Source organism: Corella eumyota, chromosome 3 (assembly GCF_963082875.1).
Source record: "Corella eumyota chromosome 3, kaCorEumy4.1, whole genome shotgun sequence".
In the NCBI taxonomy this organism is placed as follows: Eukaryota; Metazoa; Chordata; class Ascidiacea; order Phlebobranchia; family Corellidae; genus Corella; species Corella eumyota.
In genome coordinates, this window is record NC_137492.1 from 4,431,721 (window position 1) to 4,452,241 (window position 20,521).

Consider the following 20,521-nt stretch of genomic DNA (forward strand, 5'->3'; position numbering starts at 1 on the left):
AAATCTCAAAACCTAAAATTTTGTATTTTATTAGACGCGCATTGGCCTAACTAACATTCAAGATAAAACAATTCGCGAAAATTTTCAGTAAAACAAAAGTTTGAGGTAATTTTTATTTTGGTTTTCATTAGGTCACGTGATATTTTTGGCCAATGATATTGCATACAAATTTTTTGAAAAAAAATAAAAAATTTTAAATCGAAAAATAATTGTTGTGTTAGAACCGCACAGGTCCATTTACCGTGTTTACAAAATATTTTTCAAAAATATTAATATTTATAAAAGTTATGAAACTTTTATTAAAAATTTATGAAATCTCAAAACCTAAAATTTTGTATTTTATTAGACGCGCATTGGCCTAACTAATATTCAAGATAAAACATTTCGCGAAAATTTTCAGTAAAACAAAAGTTTGAGGTAATTTTTATTTTGGGTTTAATTTGGTCACGTGATATTTTTGGCCAATGATATTGCATACAAATTTTAAAAAAAATAAATAAAAAATTTTAAATCGAAAAATAATTGTTGTGTTGGAACCGCACAGGTCCAATTACCGTGTTTACAAAATATTTTTCGAAAATATTAATATTCATAAAAGTTATGAAACTTTTATTAAAAATTTATGAAATCTCAAAATCTTAGATTAACCAAATTCTGAAAACCCAATAACAAGATTTAAATTTTAATAAATAAACACCTATTAATTAGTAATTAGTGATATTTAAATCATCAAAATAGGAGGATTGAAACACAATATGATAATAAACAACATACTAAAATTTTAGAGATTTATATACACAAAATCAAAAGTTATTCGATTTCAAAATTCGGATTAGTAAGATTAAAAATAAATATACTGACAATAACAATATGTTTAACTAGTCCAAAAAAGCTTACATACAAAAACACAATTTGCAAACAAAAAAAGATAACAGTAGGCGTAAATACGTGATTAGAAGAAATAAAAGGTGTAAGCACGTGACTAAGAAGTAGATAACGACAGTCCAATATTGTTACAATAGGCTATAATTAAAACGAAATATCCATTACATTTTGCCATGTGCATTTAAATAAGTACCTAATATCTTATAGTTAATATATAAATTAAAAACGCGTTTGTAATGGCAACATATATAGTGCTAAGTTATATTTTCAACATAATGTTTAATGGAGAAATTGATTTTACAAATAACTTTAAAAATTGGATCAGACTTTGCTAAATTGTTAGGGTAAACAACTGTATATCTTTGCACCATCTCTATTAAAACAGGTAGAAGTGTTACTAAATCAATCATAGCATGATTTTTAGAACTGACAAATTCTGTACTTTTACTTAAACCAGTTGTAAGTAAATTAAAAACTGTGTTAATATCATTTAAAACAACATTTAAGTCAGTTGTATAACTCAAGTTGTGAATAGGTTTTGGCTGAATAATCTTAAGCCTTTCTTTGGCAATGTTCGAAATAAATTGTAAAAAACTTGCATAGTTCATTCCACTGTTTACTTCTAAAATCATCTATGAAAAAGGAACTTTAGTTTTTTAAAGTAAACGGGTTAGCTTTTTCGTCTGTATTGACATTTTTATATCAAAACATGCAGAATGCCACGCCAAAAAAACGCACCAAAAATTATAACTCAAATCTTAATAAATCGTTTGTAATTTAAGTTTAAAAATCACTTTTTTAAAAAAAATTTCAAGCGCAAATTTACGTCACTCTACTAGATTATGACGTAACAACATACGGTTTTTACAATGTTTTTTTTTGCGCTTTGAAGTTTTATGATGAGTTTCATTTAATTAAAAGTTTATTTTAGTTTAATTTTTATTCTTGTTTGCCAAAACAAACCTAGGAATAACGTTAGAATTGCTTAAAAAACAATCAAACTCTTAAATATTTACCTAGTAAGCGCAAACGCGATTTTGTTTGGCTATGTAGGCTAGCAATATCTTTTAGATAAAGGCAAACCAAAGTGTTAATTAAAATACAAGTATGACTTTTAGATCGTTTTTGACTTCCAGACCCTTGGCTGTTTAAATGGAAATGTAAAATAGCCTAATTTAATTAAAATAAGCATACAATCAGAAACTTATTGCTATTTGCCCTATTCATAACAATTTATGAATAATAGCATAATAAGACCCGTAAATTTTTTTAAACATTAACAATTTTACCTAATCTCGCTGTTAAGATAACTTTGAAACGACGTGTAATTTGAATGTGACGTCATAATCTACTATAGAGTGACGTCAATTCGCGTTTTAATAGGAACAAAGTCATCATAAAATAAATGAAAAATGCAACTTTTATCTAACCTGACATTGGTCATTCCATTCTTGTTTAGTCATTTCTTTTCGACAATCCGAAATCTCTTTTTCAACTTCAAGTAATTCCTTCTGTAGAAAAGTCCAACAATTGTGAATGTTGCAAGAATTTAACCAGTTGTGGTTAATAGAAATGGTGTCCTCCTTAAATATCAAAAGTTGAAAATTTAAATATAAACTCTTATCTAAATTCTAAAAACAAACACCCTACAAATACAAAAAAAAAATAACATTAACCAGATTAAAAATAAGAAAGCAAAGTTAAAATAGGTATAGCCAACCAGGTTATTTTGACATACTTAAAAATACTAAAAACCAACTACATAATTTTATTTTAAAAATAATACAAATTGCGAACCAGATTATGAACTTGATGGTGCCAACCACTGGGTACAAAAATAATCTCCCCTTGCTCCTGGATGACCTCGAGTGGATGGTTATCCTCGGTGATTAAAAATGATTCAACATCATAAGGGAGGTGATTATTTTGATCTCGCAAAAGGTCCTAAATCGATTTTTAATAATTCAATTAAATTTTAGGATAATTAGTTTACATACTAAATATGTTACATTATTTGAAAGGAATATTTTTCATTTTTTTGTTTTAAAAACCTAATTTTGTTTGACAATTAACCTATCTAAAAAGGCTTTACTCTATCCAAAAAGGCTTTTCTATAAATTAACAAAAAAAAATTAAAAACTAATAAATTGTGGCTAACCTCATACCCAGGAGGATAGAAATACCATTTCTTTCTTCCACAAATATTTGCTGACCAACTGTAAGATCTATACACATCTGCATGAAATGGAGTCCTATGACAAAATATAAGTTTTAATTATTCCTAAAATAAATTAAAATAAATACAAAAATTAACAATCCCTTCATGATAAACTTAATATTAAAAAAATACTCTACTATAACCTAATTTTCTAATACACTTGGTAAATTATAACACATATTTTTTAAAACATACCATGATCCTTTAGGTCCCATATACACAAATCGAAAGTCATCACAAGCTGGTTTTAACTTTTTATCCCAAATCTCATTTAACCAATCTGATGAAAAATATTCTGGAGTTTTGTATGCTTCGTAATTTGGAAACTCTCTAAAAATTTGACATAAAAATATCCATATCATCAAGGATATAAAAAATAAATGTAAAATTTTAAAAGTATACTAAATCTAAGTAAGTTAACACCAAAATAATATCATTTAGTCACAAACATACAGTATTATCATAACATTGTAATTTGTAATTGCATATCTTACGTAAACAAGTATTATAGTCCATAATCTTCATCTAATATTTTAAAGAACCATGCCATGGATTAAAAATAATAAAAAGGAAGAAAATATGTTACCTTACAAAATGCCAATCTTTAAGATATAAACAATTGTCTGATTCTGGGTACCCATCTTTAATATATTTCTTCCAATAATCTAGATATGACATAAATGTCATTTCTTTCTTTTCTTGTGCATTATAACTTCTTTGTCTTAACAAATTTAATTAAATCACTTAAATTGAAAAAAAATTCTTTTTCAAATGCAAACTATATATATATATATATATATATAGTTATAAGCCAGATAAACACAAACTATAATAAAAAACTTAAAAATTGGATTAAGTTTCAATTGCTAAATTATAGATTATATAAAATAATAACACTTTTTGATCAATCACCTGCAATTAGCAACCGGCACTTGACTTTTGCCAAACTTTTCTTCAAGTACTTGAAAATTCGGAACAAAATTTTGGGAATGTTTTTTTATTGCCCATTCGTGTACGCTATTCCAATTTTCAGTTGCCCATTTCTTTAAAAGACAAGGTTTATTTTCTAATAAAAAATTGTTGAAAAATTCATCATAACTTATTGGATAGTCTACCGTGGCAAATGAATCAAATTTTTTACAATTTTTTGCTTCATTTTCCTTTTTAGATTTGCCTTGACACGTTTCTTTCGCAATAACAACAGCTTTTAAAGTCGTTTTCCTAGATATAAATTCGGTCATGTTGGTTGCAGTAATTTTTTTCGAATTTTAGAAGAATGGTGATTACCCTGTTTAAAAATATTTAAACTAAAAAAAGTTTGTCCTCAAATTTAAAGATTAATACCAAATTTTGGTGAACCTAAAACTTTTACAGTGCAAGTATATTTTGATAAAAGGACAACTCTTGGTTAATAAAAACGTTTTATAAACGTATTTACTTGGTTAACCAAATAACCATAGCTACCTAATAATCATGGGATATTTTTAATAATCAAACCATAGATATTTACATGTTACATTTTACAATAAAAAAAGAAACAAAAAAATAACAATTAAATATATTTACATATATATATTTATAAATGTGTGTGTGTGTGGTTTATTGCAATTAATTGATACGTTATGCTCACACAGTGTCCATCAAAATATATTTTAATAGTTAAAAAATAACTTTAGTATTACCTACTGTTGGCATAACAGAAAAAACAAAATTTTTGTATAACATGTAATATACACACACTAAAATTAACAATTAACAAATTATTAAATGTTTTATACAAAATATATAATTGCTTTTGAAACTTAAAGCTTATAAAAATCTAGTAGTAACTAACAATATTAGACATTTATATTAAAAGAGTTACAGTTAAGACGTACAATTCTAAAATCCCATTATCCAATAAAAACAGTAAAAAGGCAACTTGATTGCAAAATGCTAAAACCAAATCTATGCATAACCACAATTTTAATTATCTTAAGTTACTCAAGATTTTCTGGTACTAAATTAAGTCTTGTTGCTTCATCGTATGCTCCCTCAATAGCACCATCCATAACTGTTGCTACCCTGTTTCCTTCAGCTAACCTGTGACCAGTACCACCTAAAAATATGTGTTTGCTCTTAAAAAATTTAATGTTTACATTTCATAAAGTATTAAAACGTGTATCAAGCTTTTAATGTTAATTTTTTATTTAGTTCAAAATATATAATTCAAAATGAGCCCATTATAAGGTTTTATTGGTAAAAATTATGTTTAATACCAAGTTACAAAATTTGCTTTGCCAAATTTAGTCTTCAAATAATATTGTTGAGTTTTTAAAAAAGTTAATAAAATTCTAAAAAAGCTTCAAATATACCAATATTGTCTCTACATTCCGGACAAACGCCTCTTTCTTGTGGCCCACCACATTCTCCAATCGCATAAATATGTCCATTTTTGCACTCGAACCAATGGCCTTTTGTAAGGTTCATTGCTTTTATAACCATTTTACGGGTAGCTGCTTCCAGTCCCATGAATAGATCTTTTTTCTAATATTTTATAAAACGTGTTTATATTAACCATATTCTAAAACATGTGTATATAACTATAGGCCGTTTTTTTAAATGCTACAATTTTACATTTTACTTACAATTCTTTTAATTTCATCGAAATATCCTTCCATTTTTTTCTGAACAGGTTTTTGAAAGCGTTTGAAGTTTTCAAACAGTTTTTTCTGTAATTTTAACATGTACTTTTCCACCACTCTACAAAAATATTAAATAAATTATTATAGTTTTGAACAACAAAAAAGATTGTTTAAAAAAATTTAAATTAAAATATTATCCTACTTGTCCTTGAAGTCCATTTCATGAATATTGCGTTTTAAAACAATGTATTGGATTTTCGCTTCTATTTTCTTAACTTCGCATTCAACATCAAGAATTTCTTGATCACTGAAATAAGAACGTGTTTGAAACAACCAATCCACAATACTTTCCATTTCGCTGCGAATACCTTAAAATATAATTCACAGGCCTTTATAAACACATTCAATTTAATGCTTTTAAAATGAGTTTAAAAAAAAGCTGTACCATAAATAATCCTTTCTTTAATTTTGATTTTTTTCTCTAGTAAGGCAAAATTTGATAAAACTTCAATGCGTGTCTCAATGACATTCAACTCACTTAAACCAAGATATAGCCCCTGAAACAATATAATTTATTTAAAATAATTCCATATAAAAGTGGATATTTTTACCGTTGCAAACAATACATTTGATACAAGATTTAAATATTTTTATACAAAGTACCTCCAAGGCTTGTTGTAAAATATTATGTTGGTCTCTAAAAGACTGTTTTAAATCTTTATCGCTAAAAAGCAATCTTTGTAGCCTTTTTCTGCAACTTAAAATGTCTTTTCTGTTTCCATCTTTGATTACCTTAATTTGATTAATTAACCTGAACAAAAATAAAAGGTTTACACATATACTAATATACACCAAAGTCAAAAAACTTACTTAAGTTGATCATTTACAATATTTCCATATCTTCTTGACCTTCTGATAACAGTTTTACATTTTGGACATTCCTTAAGTTGGATAGTTTTATCAACTGGATTTTCACTATCTTCTGATGCATTAATGTCTTGATACATCCAATGATCCAAATTCTCATAAGTAAATACATGCCCACATTCCAATTCAACAAACCTAACACAAAAAAATTTAAATTTGCTAAATTAACAAAATTTTTACACAATATTTTAAAAAAGTTTCAAAATCTGTCTATATTTTTTTTTATTAGAAATGTGCTAAATATCTTTTAAAAACTGAACACATTGCTTTGGTATGTCAAAGCTCTTTATCTGTTCATCCCAACATTTGGCTATATTTGTTTTAAATATGGTTATAAAAATGTAGAATTTACATCAAATGTTGGTAAAAATTTGGAACTATTTTATTATAAATAATGACCTTGCATTTTCTTCATCTTCATCACCAAAAAAGATTTCAGCTACTTTTTCTTTGTCACAAATTCGACAAAGTTTTGGGCAAGGTTCTCCACATAAACCAATACACTGATGGCCACAATTTCTTATCTAAAGTAAACATTTTATGCAAACATTATCAAAAAAAAATTCTCATTCTATATATTAGTTTTTATTGAAATTAGAAAAAAATGTATAAGTAAACTAGTTAACTTAATAGATTTTATACACCAAACCTAACAAAATAAGTATAAAAAAATAAATGTAGTCTATACACTTACCACTTTGTTGCATGGTTTATTACATGGTTTTATACTGCATGGATCACTGCATTTGTTCTCACATTGTTGATGTTTACATTTCCATTTACATGTTTCCCTAAAAATGATGGATATTTAAACTAAAAGTGTTAATTTTTTTTATTAATCTACATAAACAATAGATTATTGAAAAATTCAAACTACGAAATACTTACTTGCATGGTGCACACGGTTTTGAACAAACAAATTGACATTTACTATGTTCACACTTTGTCTGACATTTTTCTTTACATGGAGGGCATTTTGTTGAACAATTTTCCTTGCAGGGATGACCACATAAGTTCATTCTAGTGCATTTATCCATACATCTCACATGTAGTCTACCCTAAAAATAATTATGTATATAAGGTTTTTTTTAGATTATTACTATTACTAAAACAACTACAGATCCTTTGTTGGGTTTTATTACAATTTATCTGTATAGAAAAAAAATATAAAATAAAAAATTACTTGTTTGCATCTTCCACAAGTTCCTTTGCATTTGTGTCCACATTTTAATTCTTCGTCACAGAGATTAGAGCAAATTTTCATTAACTCTATTCCACTTGTGTCTGACAGGTGACAGGGTACTTCGTTGATATGTCCACAACGAGGAGTTACTAATGAAAATATTACATATTAAAAAAATTTAATTGAATAAAACACTTTATAATAAAACTGAACCTCAATTTACTGCATGATTTTTCACTTGAACATTGATACTTATAATACAATATTTATCACCTTTGATTTTTTCAAAACATTCTAAACTGCATTTCTCCCCACACGCTCTTTTACATTTATGTCCACATGGCAACATTTTTGGACAGGGAGTATTACACGAAACTGTAGCTGGATTTTTACAGCATGCCACTATCTGTTCATGTTGGCATTTTGGAATAATCTTAAACAAAAAACTTTTTTAAATTTTGTTTTTTTGACATTTTTCATTACATAAAACATAGATAAAATTATAAAAACCTATTTATCTTAATCCAGAAATGCTACTTTAACAACTAACATAATGCAAACCTTTTTGACTCCAACATAACAATCACCACATTTTAAATGACACAGTTTTCTACACTGGTGGCCCTTTTCACATTTCTTTTCACAAGGTTTTCGACATTTAAACTTTAAATGTTCTTCATCGTCGGCATGACAACTTCGTGTACAAACATGACCACATTCGAGTCGAAATTTGCAAGGTTCACCACAACCACCTAAATCATAAATAATTTCAACTTTTTAACATTATTTTGTTTAATTAAAACAAAAATTTATAATAAAGATTCAATCAAACTTGAAAAACTAGAAAAGAAACAAACCAAACAGTTATATTTAAGCTAATTTATAATTATATTAAAAAAATTTAACAAAAACTTTGCCAAGTTTATAAAAAAAAATAAAAATAACACACCTTCAGGAAACAATTTAAAATCTTCAACAGTTTGAACTTGTTTACCAAAATCTGGATGGTTATGGCAAACCAATGGCAATCCGGTTCCATAACAACCATCTTTTTTTAGTTGCCCAGTAAGTTTTCTCCATAATGAATTATTCTCTTCCAGCATCTAAAAAACGTTTTATTAAAAAAAATTAATTGTTATAAAAAGGAATTACAAAACTTATAATTAGTAAGTTACCTTAAAATTGGCAATGCAGTAAAGTCCCATTCTTGCCCTTGAAAGCGCAACACAGACACGATTTTCCACTTTAAGAAAACCAATTTTTCCCTAAATGTAGTAAGTTTTGCTTATTACAATATACAAAGGTAACAATTATAATAAATATAAAGCTACTACAACTAGATATGGTTTTAAAAAAAATTTTGTGTTTTTAGAAAACTTACCTCATCGTTGCTTCTAACTAGTGAAAGTAGAATTATGTCATTTTCTTCTCCTTGAAAATTATCTACTGCTGTTACTCTAACTCTTTCACTAAAGTTTTTTTTCATTATGTTTTTGAATGCAAACAGCTGACCTAAAGGATTTAAAACAAACATATTTAATACTGAATGAGTATTTTAACAATTAATTGTTTATATGAAACCAGTCAATTAAAAAAAACATATCTTCGTTACAAAAATCTACTTACTAAATACAAGAAATTAATTAAGGCCTAATTTAATTAAGACCTTTAACTTTGGGTTATTTCAGTGATATTATGTTAAGTAATTTTAAATAAGTTCAACCTGTGTAAGCTGCTAGAATTGTAATTTGTTCTGGTCTGTAGCCCTGGCATAAAATATGTTGACATAATGCAGCTAAGAAATCTGCTTCATGTTGATTCACCTAAATAAAATATTGTTACCAATAAGTCTGAACTATTGTTTACATTGCATTGTTATGTATTTAAAAAAACAACTTTTGGTTACACTACCTTGCTTCTGCCATCCAAAACAGATTGTTCCACTTTATTATGTGTAATAAAAAATACATTTTTTCGTATCCCTTTTACACTTTTATAGTTCAGAACACTTTCATCGTCATACAACTCCCTGTAAATATTTGGTCGAATTAAATCAGCAATTTGAGGCCTCATACGATGTTGTAACGATAATTTCGTAAAGGGTATTCCATTTTTGATCTGTTTACAAAAATAAATACACACTATAAAGATTATGCTTAAAAGTTTGGGGACCAGAAGGTTTGGCCTGCAAAAAACGCAGGGAGTCGGTGACAAAATTGCTGCATAAAATGTCAGCTTAAGACCATATTTTACCGATATTCAAAATAAAATTTGACAAAAAGTATAATACATAAAAAAAAAACGCTTTTTTTGCAGGTTGAACCTTCTGGCCAAAGCTTCTGTCAACCAGAAGGGTTTTAATTACCTACACTTAATCTAAAATGTATTGTCTAAATTAAAAATAATAATACATTTACCATTCTTTCGAATAGTGATACATTGAGGTTGAATTTGATTGCAAGTTCATATACAGTGGGTGAAGGTTGTAATTGCTGGTGATCTCCAATCAAGATAAGATGTTCTGTTGTTCGTGGCATTGCAGTAACAATATGGGCTTCAAGAACTTCTGCTGCCTCCTCCACCATGACTAGTTTCACCTTGGTAAGTTAAAATGGTAATAGGTCAATAAAAGGTAGCTAAAGGTGTAACAAAGTCTGCCGCCAAAGTTGAAAATAAGTATTTGCATAAATAAGTAAAAACTTGATATTTTAAAAAACTGAGCTTTATGTTTAACTTTACTAATATATAAAACTATAACACAGTTGGTAAAACAACTTTGTACACACTTAAGAATTATTTCAAATGTTTACAAAAAAACAACTTACTGGCAATCGGTTGACAATATCTCTGTACTTGGCAGCACCGGTAGTTGTCATTCCAATCACATCTGCTTGTTTAAGTACTTCGTAATCTTCCTCCCGTCTTAGTTCGTTTAATCTTTTTGCTCTTTGATTGTACTTTGCGCTCCAAAGGTGTATTTCTTGCCTTAGTTTTACTCTTAAAGTTTGAACCCAAAATCTAAGAGCATGAAAATGTACAACTGATTTTTTTTGCATCACTTAAACCTTTTAATTGGTAATAATAAATAATAATTTTTATTTTATCATTACAATAATAAAAGATATAAATTTTATACCTGTATAATCTCCATCTATTTTTGAGTGTTAAATCATTGATAGAAAACACTTCCAATGCCTCTCTTTCTGTCATGACGTCATTCTTCATGATATCTTTCCGAATTTTGTATTTTCTTCTTTTTCTTTCCTCCTTTTGTATTTCCCATCCATCTGCATCCTGAGTTGAATCTTTAAATGAACATAAAAAACCTTTACATATAATTACTTTAATAATACTACAAACAACATATAAAAATTTTTGTTTTTTAAAAAAATGTGTTCATGTTAAGAAAAAATACACATTTAATTGAACTAATCTTAATATAAATCTTTATAATTTTATATAATTTTTCTTAGTTACCCTCATGATCTTCTAAAGATATCGCACCTATGCTTTCAATTATTGCCCTCATTTCTTTTTCGTTTTTCTTTTCGTGCTTTGTACGAGCCATTTTGTATTCTACAAGAAATTGATTTCCTTTTATAATTTTAAGGTACACCATTTCTTTAGCTTATGAAACTATTTAATTATACCATCATCAAGCATTCTTTGTTCTTGGATAATATCAACTTCATTTTCTACATTTTCCTCATCTTCTTGTTGTTCTAACTGCTGTTGGGCATCTTTGTCTCCTGAATATTCTAAAAAGTAAAATATAAAATAAGCTGTGGTGCTATTTACATAAAAAAAATTAAAAAAATTATATCGTTATATTTAATCAGTTATAAAACAATAAACAAGAAATAAAACCATAAACAATGCAACAGTTTAAGTAAATATACATTCTACAAACTAAATAACATTTAAATACAATATTTAAAGTAATAAATTTTATTTTTAGTTATTTTTGCATACCTTTTCTTTTTTGTATTAACCAGTCATTTAGTTCTTTACATAAATTTCTTTCACCTTTAATAATAATATTACAAATTAATTTAGAAATCCAAAATTTTTTTATTAAAAATAACAGTACCTAAAATGCTTATTTTCAAAAATATTAAAGCTTAATTTTTTATCAAAAACAATAACCATAAGTGCTTGTTTATCCTATTGAGAAAGGGTATTTAATAAAATGTATAGCAACAAACCCAAGATCAAATAAACACATCGGATTTCAATATCATGGTAGCCTGAAGTTTGTAGCTCAAAGTAATGTTTACCAGGTGGAACATTCGCCAAAACTCTAAGTACCAAATCTGGTAAATCAATAATTTACTTTCAATTAACTTTTATTATTAAATAGTAACCTAATTTCTCAAATTACTAAGTATTTGTTTATTATTTTACAAAAAATACATACAAATGTACTTTTAATAGTAAAATTCTAATAAATATGTTGTAATAGAAATAATATATTTATATATATATTTTTTTTTGTATATATCTTTATCCTTGATGTGGGAAAGTCGAATGCATGACTTAAACATAGAGTTACATGAGTTACTCCGACCCAGTCTCAAGTTGCCTGTAGCAGTTTGGGATATTATAGATTATAGTTGCCCAATAATTATACTTCAGATTAACGAATGGCTCAGCAAGAGTTTATACCATTTATGGCGCCTTACTCAAGGGTGGTACAGCATGAGATCAGTGGGAATTGAACCCACGACCTTATGTGAGGTGTAACAAGTGTTCTTACCACTACACCACGCTGCCGGTATTATTAGATATCAAAACTAAAGTTTTTTGTAGAATACCAGTAATTGATATAACTTGCTTGAGATTGTTTGCATCAAATGGATTATTTACCATCCAATTTATTAGTTGCATTGGATTTGTTTCACCTTAACAGAAGATGACAAAATTTAATTTTTAATATTTTTAAAGCTAAAAAGAAAAAAAAATCTATAAAACAAGAAACAACACCTGATTTTGTTATTGCGTCAATCACAACATATCTTTGGTATCCCATTAATTCTAAAGGCCGAGTAATGCTATGTAAAATCTCTGAAAAAAGAAATATATATTTGTGCCTAATATTATTTAGAAAAATTCTCAAAAATTACTATAAAAGCTGGTGATTAATTATAAGTAAAAGTTTTAATTTTTTATTTAACAAACAAATATTATTTAAAAAATGAACTTAAAGGTAAAATAATTCATAAAATAATATACCGTTGAAAACATGAGGATATTTCAACAGCAAGTTACCATCATTATTTAACCCCAACCACTGAATTAAGATCCTGTCATCTAAAATTTAAAATTACATTACACAAATTTTGTTAACTATCCTAAAAAAATTTTGCAAATTTTTATATATTAAATTTTTTATTTGAATTTAACAAAATTCAAATTTTAGCAAATCAATACCTAAATGACCATTGCTATCTTCAAATTGCTCAGCTAAAACTGCGGGAATAACACCATCCAGTTCTTGTAACTTAAGTAAGGTATCCGTGGATACTTTCAGTACATTTTCCTGATGTTTTACTCTTCCTTCAATTCGACTCAACTCATCTTAAAATGTCAAATATTGCTTTTTTAGATTTATAAAGTAAAAAAAATTTTAACATTATCCAAAAATTAAAAAAAAAAAAAAAAATTAAACATAAAAATTAAGCAATCGTTCAATCAAAAAAATTTTCTACTTCTGTGATCCCAAACTGCCTTTCCTCTTGCTTTGAAGGTATAGTTTAATCTTAAATCCTTTTTAACATTGACAAGGCTGTACTTTTCCAGTTCCCGCGTCCTAGATCTGCCACCAACCCTTACTATACCAGATGGATGAAACTTTGCAATACCTTCCAAAAACTGATCAAGGGCATGGTTTGTGTAACAAACTACAAGCATTGGGGAGTGATCTGGATTTCTAGCTTGCCTCGGATGCCTGACAATAAAAAAAACAAAATGTTGATTTGTTAATAACAGTTACACAATTTAAAACACATTACATTATTTTTGTTTTTTTTTAACACTTTCAAATAATTAATATCATCCACTAAAAATAATTTATTTTAAATGTGTAACAACCTTAGTCTAGTTTCAGGTGGTTTCGGCAAATTTTCCAGTAACAATTTCATGATGATTAGCCCTACATAAGTTTTTCCTGTGCCAGGAGGTCCTTGTATAACTGCCAGTTCATTTGTTACTCCAGATATTAAAGCTTTCCTTTGTGAAGTATCTAAGCCTAATTCTTCTTCAGTAGGCCATTTTTCAATATCCAAAACACTGACCTTTTTCTCATCTAAATAATGACATTGATAATTATTAATAATAAAGTTTTTTTTTATATATTAACTTTTACTGTAAAATTTTATGGCAGATTTATTGTAATAAAATATCTAAAAGTCGCAGCTTATAATATATCAATATATAGAGAAGCTTAGTAACAATAAAACCTATTTGGCAAATAAAAATAAAAAATACCTAGTGGTGATTTAGCTAAAACTGAAGAAAAGTCCAGTTGAGTTTGGTTGTGTCGAAATTGCAATGGAGCCCTCATTAATTTATTGCAGTCAATAATATATCTATCCATTGGTACTTGCCTTATTTCTGCACAAAAAAAAAAGTTAGTTTAAAAATCATTAATAATTTATGTATCAAAAATTGGCTGCAGATTTTTTTGTTTAAAATTTTTTTTTATTTAAACCAACTTTTCTTACCTTTTAGACCACTTAAAACATGTCTATAAGCTTCAAAGTAAGCATCAGTCTCTATCATAAGATAAGTTTTTGACATGTCAATCAAAGAAACTGGATCAAAGTCTTCGTCTTCTTCTTCCTCTATAAATATTAATAAGTAAAAATAAAAGTTAAAAAATTTTTGAACAAAAGCCACTTATATGATAATAAAATACGTTAAGTAAGTTAAGTTTTAGTGAAAAAGAACAGTTTTGTATTTACCCTCCTCTTCTGATGTGGAGTCGTGATCACTAAAATGGTGTTCTCTTTGTTGTTCTCTTTGCCGTAATTGCGCTCTTAAATTTTGTTGCTCTACAAGCGTTTGTTCAAAAACAAATTCAATTTCTATCTGACCCAAAGCTAAGTTTTCAGGTTTCCTATCGCTTATTACTCCAAAAAGAAAATCCCTCTAAGCAACAAAAATAAAAGATTACATTAAAATTCTTTTATAAAATACTCTCAATAATACACTTTTTAAAAAAACATAAGTTATGATTTTAAACAATATAGATACACATAAACAAAAACTTTTTTTTATATACATTTTTAATTAATGTAAAAAACTATTATTTTTTCTTATAAAAACACGATCATAGAGTTTTATATAATTAACAATAATAATCAAATAACTTAATCTAATGGTATCTTTTAAAACAAAAAATACCTGAAAATTGTCTGAAGACAAACAGACCAAATTTCCAAACATCAATCGCTTGGTATTTTGCCATCTAACTCTTTGGAGATGCTTCGTACTAAATTTCAACCGATGGCTTATACCTTTGAATAAAAATATTTACACCACAAGACATTTTGAATTCTTTATTTTAGTTCGCTAATTTACTTAAGTTAAGCTTGGTAAAATAAGTTAAAATTAATATTAATCCATAAAAGCTATTTTGTTTTATTGATTTTCAAATTATTAACCAATTCACCTTTTTGTGTTAAAACTGGAAACAAAATTGAAACCTCTTCATACATTTTAATATTTTGAAATTTCTTTACTTTTTGTGTGTCATCCCCTTTTAAAAAAATTAAAGTTGGGATTACGTTAACTATAGATCAAGGTTATAGTAATTACCAATGCTTTACTGTTAGGAAAAAATATTAATAGTATTCACCTGATTGAAAAAATTCTTTAATTCCTTCTCGAAGTGGCCGAATAAAATCTTCTCTAAGTAAACGAAATTGCACATCCAAATAATGATCAATACTAAAAGAATTATTTAATAATAAATAAGAATTTGGTTACTTAAAAAACAAATTGAAATTTATTCGTTAGCAAAAAAAATATGTCAATTAAAGTAACCACATAATTGTTGTAAAAAACCTTTGATATTTTGAGTTGACCAAATTTGTCCTAACAAAGGGATCTTCTTTTAAATGAATGTCATTTATTTGAGGAAACACTGGAAGTTCTCGAAAATTGTCAGGAGGTTGCTCTTCGTGCATCAACAGCAAGTGATCAGCTGTTCGTTGTCTAAAAAACGTTAACAATTTTTCTTTATATTTATTAAAAATAAATTGTAGCACTTAGTAATGGTGGTATATTAAAACTGATAAACTTCATAACAAAAAAACAAAATATTATTTATATTTTTACTCTCGCTTTTGGATCTTTTCTTGTTTTTTATTTAAATCTTCAACCATTTCCTTTACTTCATTAAATCTATTTTCAATATCATGCTTTGACCAATCAACAGTTGTCATTTTTAGCATCATGTTTTCTAGAATTACTACCATCATTCCAACCTAAAAACAAAAACTTTAGTTTGTTTATATAAGATATTTTGTTTAAGTATTACTTTCTTTATTCAAATACTAACAAAATATTAAAAAAGTAACACAAAACAAAATTCAACAACACAATAAATAAAAAAGTTTATAGAACCTTTTTATTTGAATTACTTGGAAGTATGGCTAGCATACTTCGAATTAAATATAAACAGTTGGACACATGTGTTGGAGCAACTCTTTGTCTGTTTTCCCTGAATTAAAATAGATTTAATATTAAAAACTTATTTTAACACAAAAAACATTATGGTAATATTTTTACTATTGATTTAAATTCATTTCTAACACAACAAAAAATGCCATAATATTTTAATATAAATTAGTTTTTAATATACCTTTAGTAAATAACATATTACGGTATAGAAATTTCTATAACTTACGGTTCTAATAAGATGCCGTGCAAAAACATACATAACTTGCTCATGTATTCTGAATTTAGAATATCAGCAAGGACATGATTTAAAGCAACATTTGGAGCCTTGTCCTCACACATTTTCCCAAAAACTTTAAGCAACATTTGTATCATACCTAAAATATAATAAAAAAATATTTGTAATAATAATTTTAAAGAATATTTAAGTTGAATGTAAATTATTTTTATAATTAAAAATTACTTAAAAGTAAACTTAGCCACTAAAAATCATTCTTAAAAAGTTTACAGATTACAACATTGATTTGTAGGATTTGAAGTGTGTAGGCTATTTACCACCTAAATTTTATAACAATGTGATGCAACAAATAATAAAAACAACATAACTTAAAAAATTAAAATGTTACAAAAGAAGTGGGTTGTATATTCTTAAAAATGACCAAGTTTTTATTTAAAGTTTTTGTTAATATGAATAAATCTTGTTTCGCTACTAAATTTATACAATGAAAATATATTTACCATTGTCCATGTCAGTTTTAAGCCTTAAATTAAGGCCTGAACCTTCTGTCGAAAGTTGCATAGCAATATCACTTGGTAAAATTTCTTCATCATTGACCAGTTTTTCTAGTCTTTTGTATCCAATTGGATATTTTCTGTGCAAAACATTAATTTTTTTGTATTTTATGTATATTTAAAACATTAAATACTTTTATTAGATACATAAAACATAGTTATTATAGATTGAATTTTATTGCATAGTTTTTAAATAACATTGCCTTTTTTATAGTTTTTATCTGTTATACATGTCTTTTAAAAATATGTAGCGATAAATTTTCTTTTTTTATTAATTTTTTTTTACCTTTGGTAATCATTTTGTCTACTGGTTCCAGGTCTATTGTTATCATGCCAACCTCTGCCTCTTTGATTGAAATTACCTCTAAAATACAAACTACATTAAATATTGTGTTTTTGTAATATTTGCAAAATAACCAAGTATGTGATAAAAAATGCAGCAGATATGAACAAAATGCAATAAAAACTGCAGCAAAAGTATATGCTTTACTATGCAATCCTATTTACCTTCTATTTCCCCTGTTATTATCTTGCCTATTTCTAAAAGCCATTATCTTAAGCAACAAAAACAACAGGTAATGTTAATTCACTAACTTACATACATAACAACAATGAGTAAGATTTTTTTAATATCTGACTAACTAACCCACAAGTATTGTAGTCATTTTTATTGAATACATTTTAAGTACGTTTTTAAGAGGTAGGTATATTTCTAAATAATCCTGTTGTTTACTTTTGTATATTACGAATTTATTGCGCATCTTAAACTTACCCAAAGTTGCTTAAAAAGTTGCTTCCTTTACTAAGCGCCTATGATTAAAAGCGAGAAATTAGTTTCGCTATAGTCACGGGTTTGTAAGTTCCTTAAACGCACAACTATAAACGAATTACACAATAACTGTAACAAAAATTAACCTATGCAGCGCATTTGATCTTATAAATTTCTTTTTAATAGGCTTCCCCAATTCAATAGAATGTTTAAAGTCAACGTAACGTATGTGATTGCGTACATCCTTTTATGTTACGTGCTGTAAAGTCTGTGTGAATACTTATGCGCACATACATTTAAATTAAAGCCCCTTGTTTATTCCGAAATTAAATGTAGAAGCTATTTCTGTTTGTTACGTACAAGACAAAATTTAAAGTTTTAGATAAACTTTACCGACAGCGTTATCTATGCTATCGCTTGTTAATATTACTTTTAATACATAACAAAAACTATTCAACGTTATTTGCTTTAACAAATAGCGCAATTTTACCTTACGATAAACTAGACCTTACTGAGCCATGCGTAAACTAAAACTATTTCACTTCCCCATTTCGCCAAACGTTTTTTATGTATTTACTTACATTGGTTTCTCCTTTATTTAAACAAGAGACTGACGTAGTTGATTTTAAATAGACTTACTTTGTACATAGTGTATTGTTTGTAATAAGAACACATTGAATGTTAAATATAGAAACTTATTATAAAATATAACAAATTTAAATTGTATACATTTTAAAATTGTAGTAATAAAAATTTTAAACATTTTATTCAAAATAGTTTATTTATTAAAGTAATACTGAAAATATATTAATTAAACCAGCATTGCATTTTAGTGTATAAACTGGTACCATAGTACTATATATTTATACTTAGTACAAACAACTTTGGGTTTGGTGACCATGCCATAACATACTTTAAATCTTTATGTAAACATTAATACTTTTGGCATGTTTTAAATCATTAAATTGATTTTGTCATTTTTTTCCCGTCGCATTGTTGTAATATTAATTGTATATCATACTTGTTATTTACTGTTATCAATGTGCGAAAAACCAAAATAAAATAAAAAAAACTTTGCAGTACAGATATAAAAATAACCTCAAACTAACAATGCTAAAGCAAATGTTAGGAATATTTTCAAGTACTATTCAAACAGTTGATCAATGTTTATAAATAAAAAGAAACATACCCCAAAAGTTTAATCCTTTTTTTATCTATATACAGTATTTCCTTTTGCACTAGATGTTCTTAGCTTTGATAAGAGCCAAGGCAAAAGTGATGTAAAAGCTATAGTAGTTGTAAACACAGGTCGGAATCGAACCCAACTTAAGGCAATGGTTATCAGAGATAGAGAGATGGCAATGGAAATGTTAAACAAAAACAGACTGAAAGTAATGAGTTCTTGCATAAATGGTATCCAACTGACTGAATAATAAAATATAATATGTAAACTTTATAATACTTTTTTGTGCATATGTATTAGTATTAATACGTAAAAAATAATTTTTTTAATATATATTTAACCTTGATGTAAAAAGGCCAATTTTACCGCCTAAGCCTAGAGTAACATTTGTTACCGCTAGGTTTTTGGCTTAGCAGAAGTTTGTATTAATTATATTGCTTTACTTATGTAATATTATGACATTAATGAGTGGGGATTCAACCCAGGACCATATAGTGAAGTCAAATGCTTTGCAAGCATGAACTACACTGATTTATAAATAAATAATTTTTTATCAAATAAATAAAAACCAAATAGAAATCAATTGACCTACCTAAGGTTAAAACATTTTTTGTCATAACACCCCAACCAATGTATATAAATAAAAATACAACCCAATATTCTAAAAACCAAGTTAATTGCTAATTGTTTTAGGGTTAAAATCCCCTGATTTATAACATCAGAAGATAGGAAGTATTTTGGTATAACATTGCTACAGCAGTTACCTTAAAAAAGTGAAATGTTAAGGTAGTAATCCCAAATTAATATATTTTAATATTGTGCTTTTTATAAAGAACAAACCAAAGAATAAAAAATTTTAATTTTATTAAAAGAACAAAGTAAAAATTAACTAATTATTTATTTTAAAAATTACAGTTTAAAATTTACACTTAGAATATGGAAACATATATATATATATATTTCCAAACAAAGTTCGACTCATAAAATCGTTTCAATCTACTACATACAAGCTGAAAAAATATTTTTACACCATAAGTAAATTAAAATATGAATCAAATTTCTACCTGCAATTAGCAACTGGCACTTGACTTTTGTCTAATTTTTCTTCCAGAACTTGTTTGTCTTAAAAAAAATGATCAAGAAATCGGCATAACTTGATAAATGGTTCATAGAGGTATTTAACCCAACCTTATTTTACCTTTTTTGCATGTATTTCTTTTTTAGACCGAAACGTTTTTTTTGTAACACTAACAACTTT

The 20,521-nt window shown here is 26.8% G+C and overlaps 2 protein-coding genes and 1 long non-coding RNA gene across 3 annotated transcripts; all 3 read right to left on the reverse strand.

Annotated features, from left to right (window-relative positions):
• Nucleotides 1-793: 793 nt before the first annotated feature.
• On the reverse strand, nucleotides 794-4,344 carry LOC145745169 (2-oxoglutarate and iron-dependent oxygenase JMJD4-like). Its single transcript, XM_082563175.1, has 7 exons — nucleotides 4,016-4,344; nucleotides 3,690-3,824; nucleotides 3,299-3,433; nucleotides 3,044-3,137; nucleotides 2,683-2,829; nucleotides 2,316-2,468; nucleotides 794-1,517 (listed from the first exon to the last, which is right to left on the reverse strand). Exons 1-7 carry the CDS (start codon nucleotides 4,342-4,344, stop codon nucleotides 1,140-1,142), a joined length of 1,371 nt encoding a protein of 456 aa, XP_082419301.1. The 3' UTR covers nucleotides 794-1,139.
• A 348-nt stretch (nucleotides 4,345-4,692) lies between these two features.
• On the reverse strand, nucleotides 4,693-18,502 carry LOC145746179 (NFX1-type zinc finger-containing protein 1-like). The gene is made up of 44 exons (XM_082564382.1): nucleotides 17,819-18,502; nucleotides 17,598-17,675; nucleotides 17,258-17,391; nucleotides 16,749-16,896; nucleotides 16,466-16,562; nucleotides 16,178-16,326; nucleotides 15,905-16,054; nucleotides 15,696-15,787; nucleotides 15,510-15,596; nucleotides 15,242-15,354; nucleotides 14,800-14,986; nucleotides 14,560-14,679; nucleotides 14,324-14,449; nucleotides 13,928-14,141; nucleotides 13,546-13,784; nucleotides 13,268-13,414; nucleotides 13,070-13,147; nucleotides 12,821-12,901; nucleotides 12,652-12,738; nucleotides 12,043-12,150; nucleotides 11,810-11,863; nucleotides 11,488-11,595; nucleotides 11,315-11,413; nucleotides 10,974-11,142; nucleotides 10,663-10,855; nucleotides 10,255-10,434; nucleotides 9,749-9,955; nucleotides 9,561-9,660; nucleotides 9,219-9,349; nucleotides 9,013-9,102; nucleotides 8,787-8,940; nucleotides 8,399-8,589; nucleotides 8,111-8,270; nucleotides 7,838-7,986; nucleotides 7,543-7,712; nucleotides 7,349-7,445; nucleotides 7,054-7,178; nucleotides 6,598-6,789; nucleotides 6,391-6,538; nucleotides 6,173-6,284; nucleotides 5,930-6,095; nucleotides 5,731-5,845; nucleotides 5,458-5,629; nucleotides 4,693-5,201 (listed from the first exon to the last, which is right to left on the reverse strand). The coding sequence occupies exons 1-44, from the start codon at nucleotides 17,860-17,862 to the stop codon at nucleotides 5,083-5,085; spliced, it is 5,880 nt and encodes a 1,959-aa protein (XP_082420508.1). The 5' UTR covers nucleotides 17,863-18,502; the 3' UTR covers nucleotides 4,693-5,082.
• Nucleotides 18,503-19,277: 775 nt separating this feature from the next.
• LOC145746130 (uncharacterized) lies at nucleotides 19,278-20,446 on the reverse strand. The gene is made up of 3 exons (XR_014281291.1): nucleotides 20,328-20,446; nucleotides 19,856-20,027; nucleotides 19,278-19,505 (listed from the first exon to the last, which is right to left on the reverse strand). It is a non-coding gene; the product is annotated as an uncharacterized LOC145746130 (long non-coding RNA).
• Nucleotides 20,447-20,521: the final 75 nt, after the last annotated feature.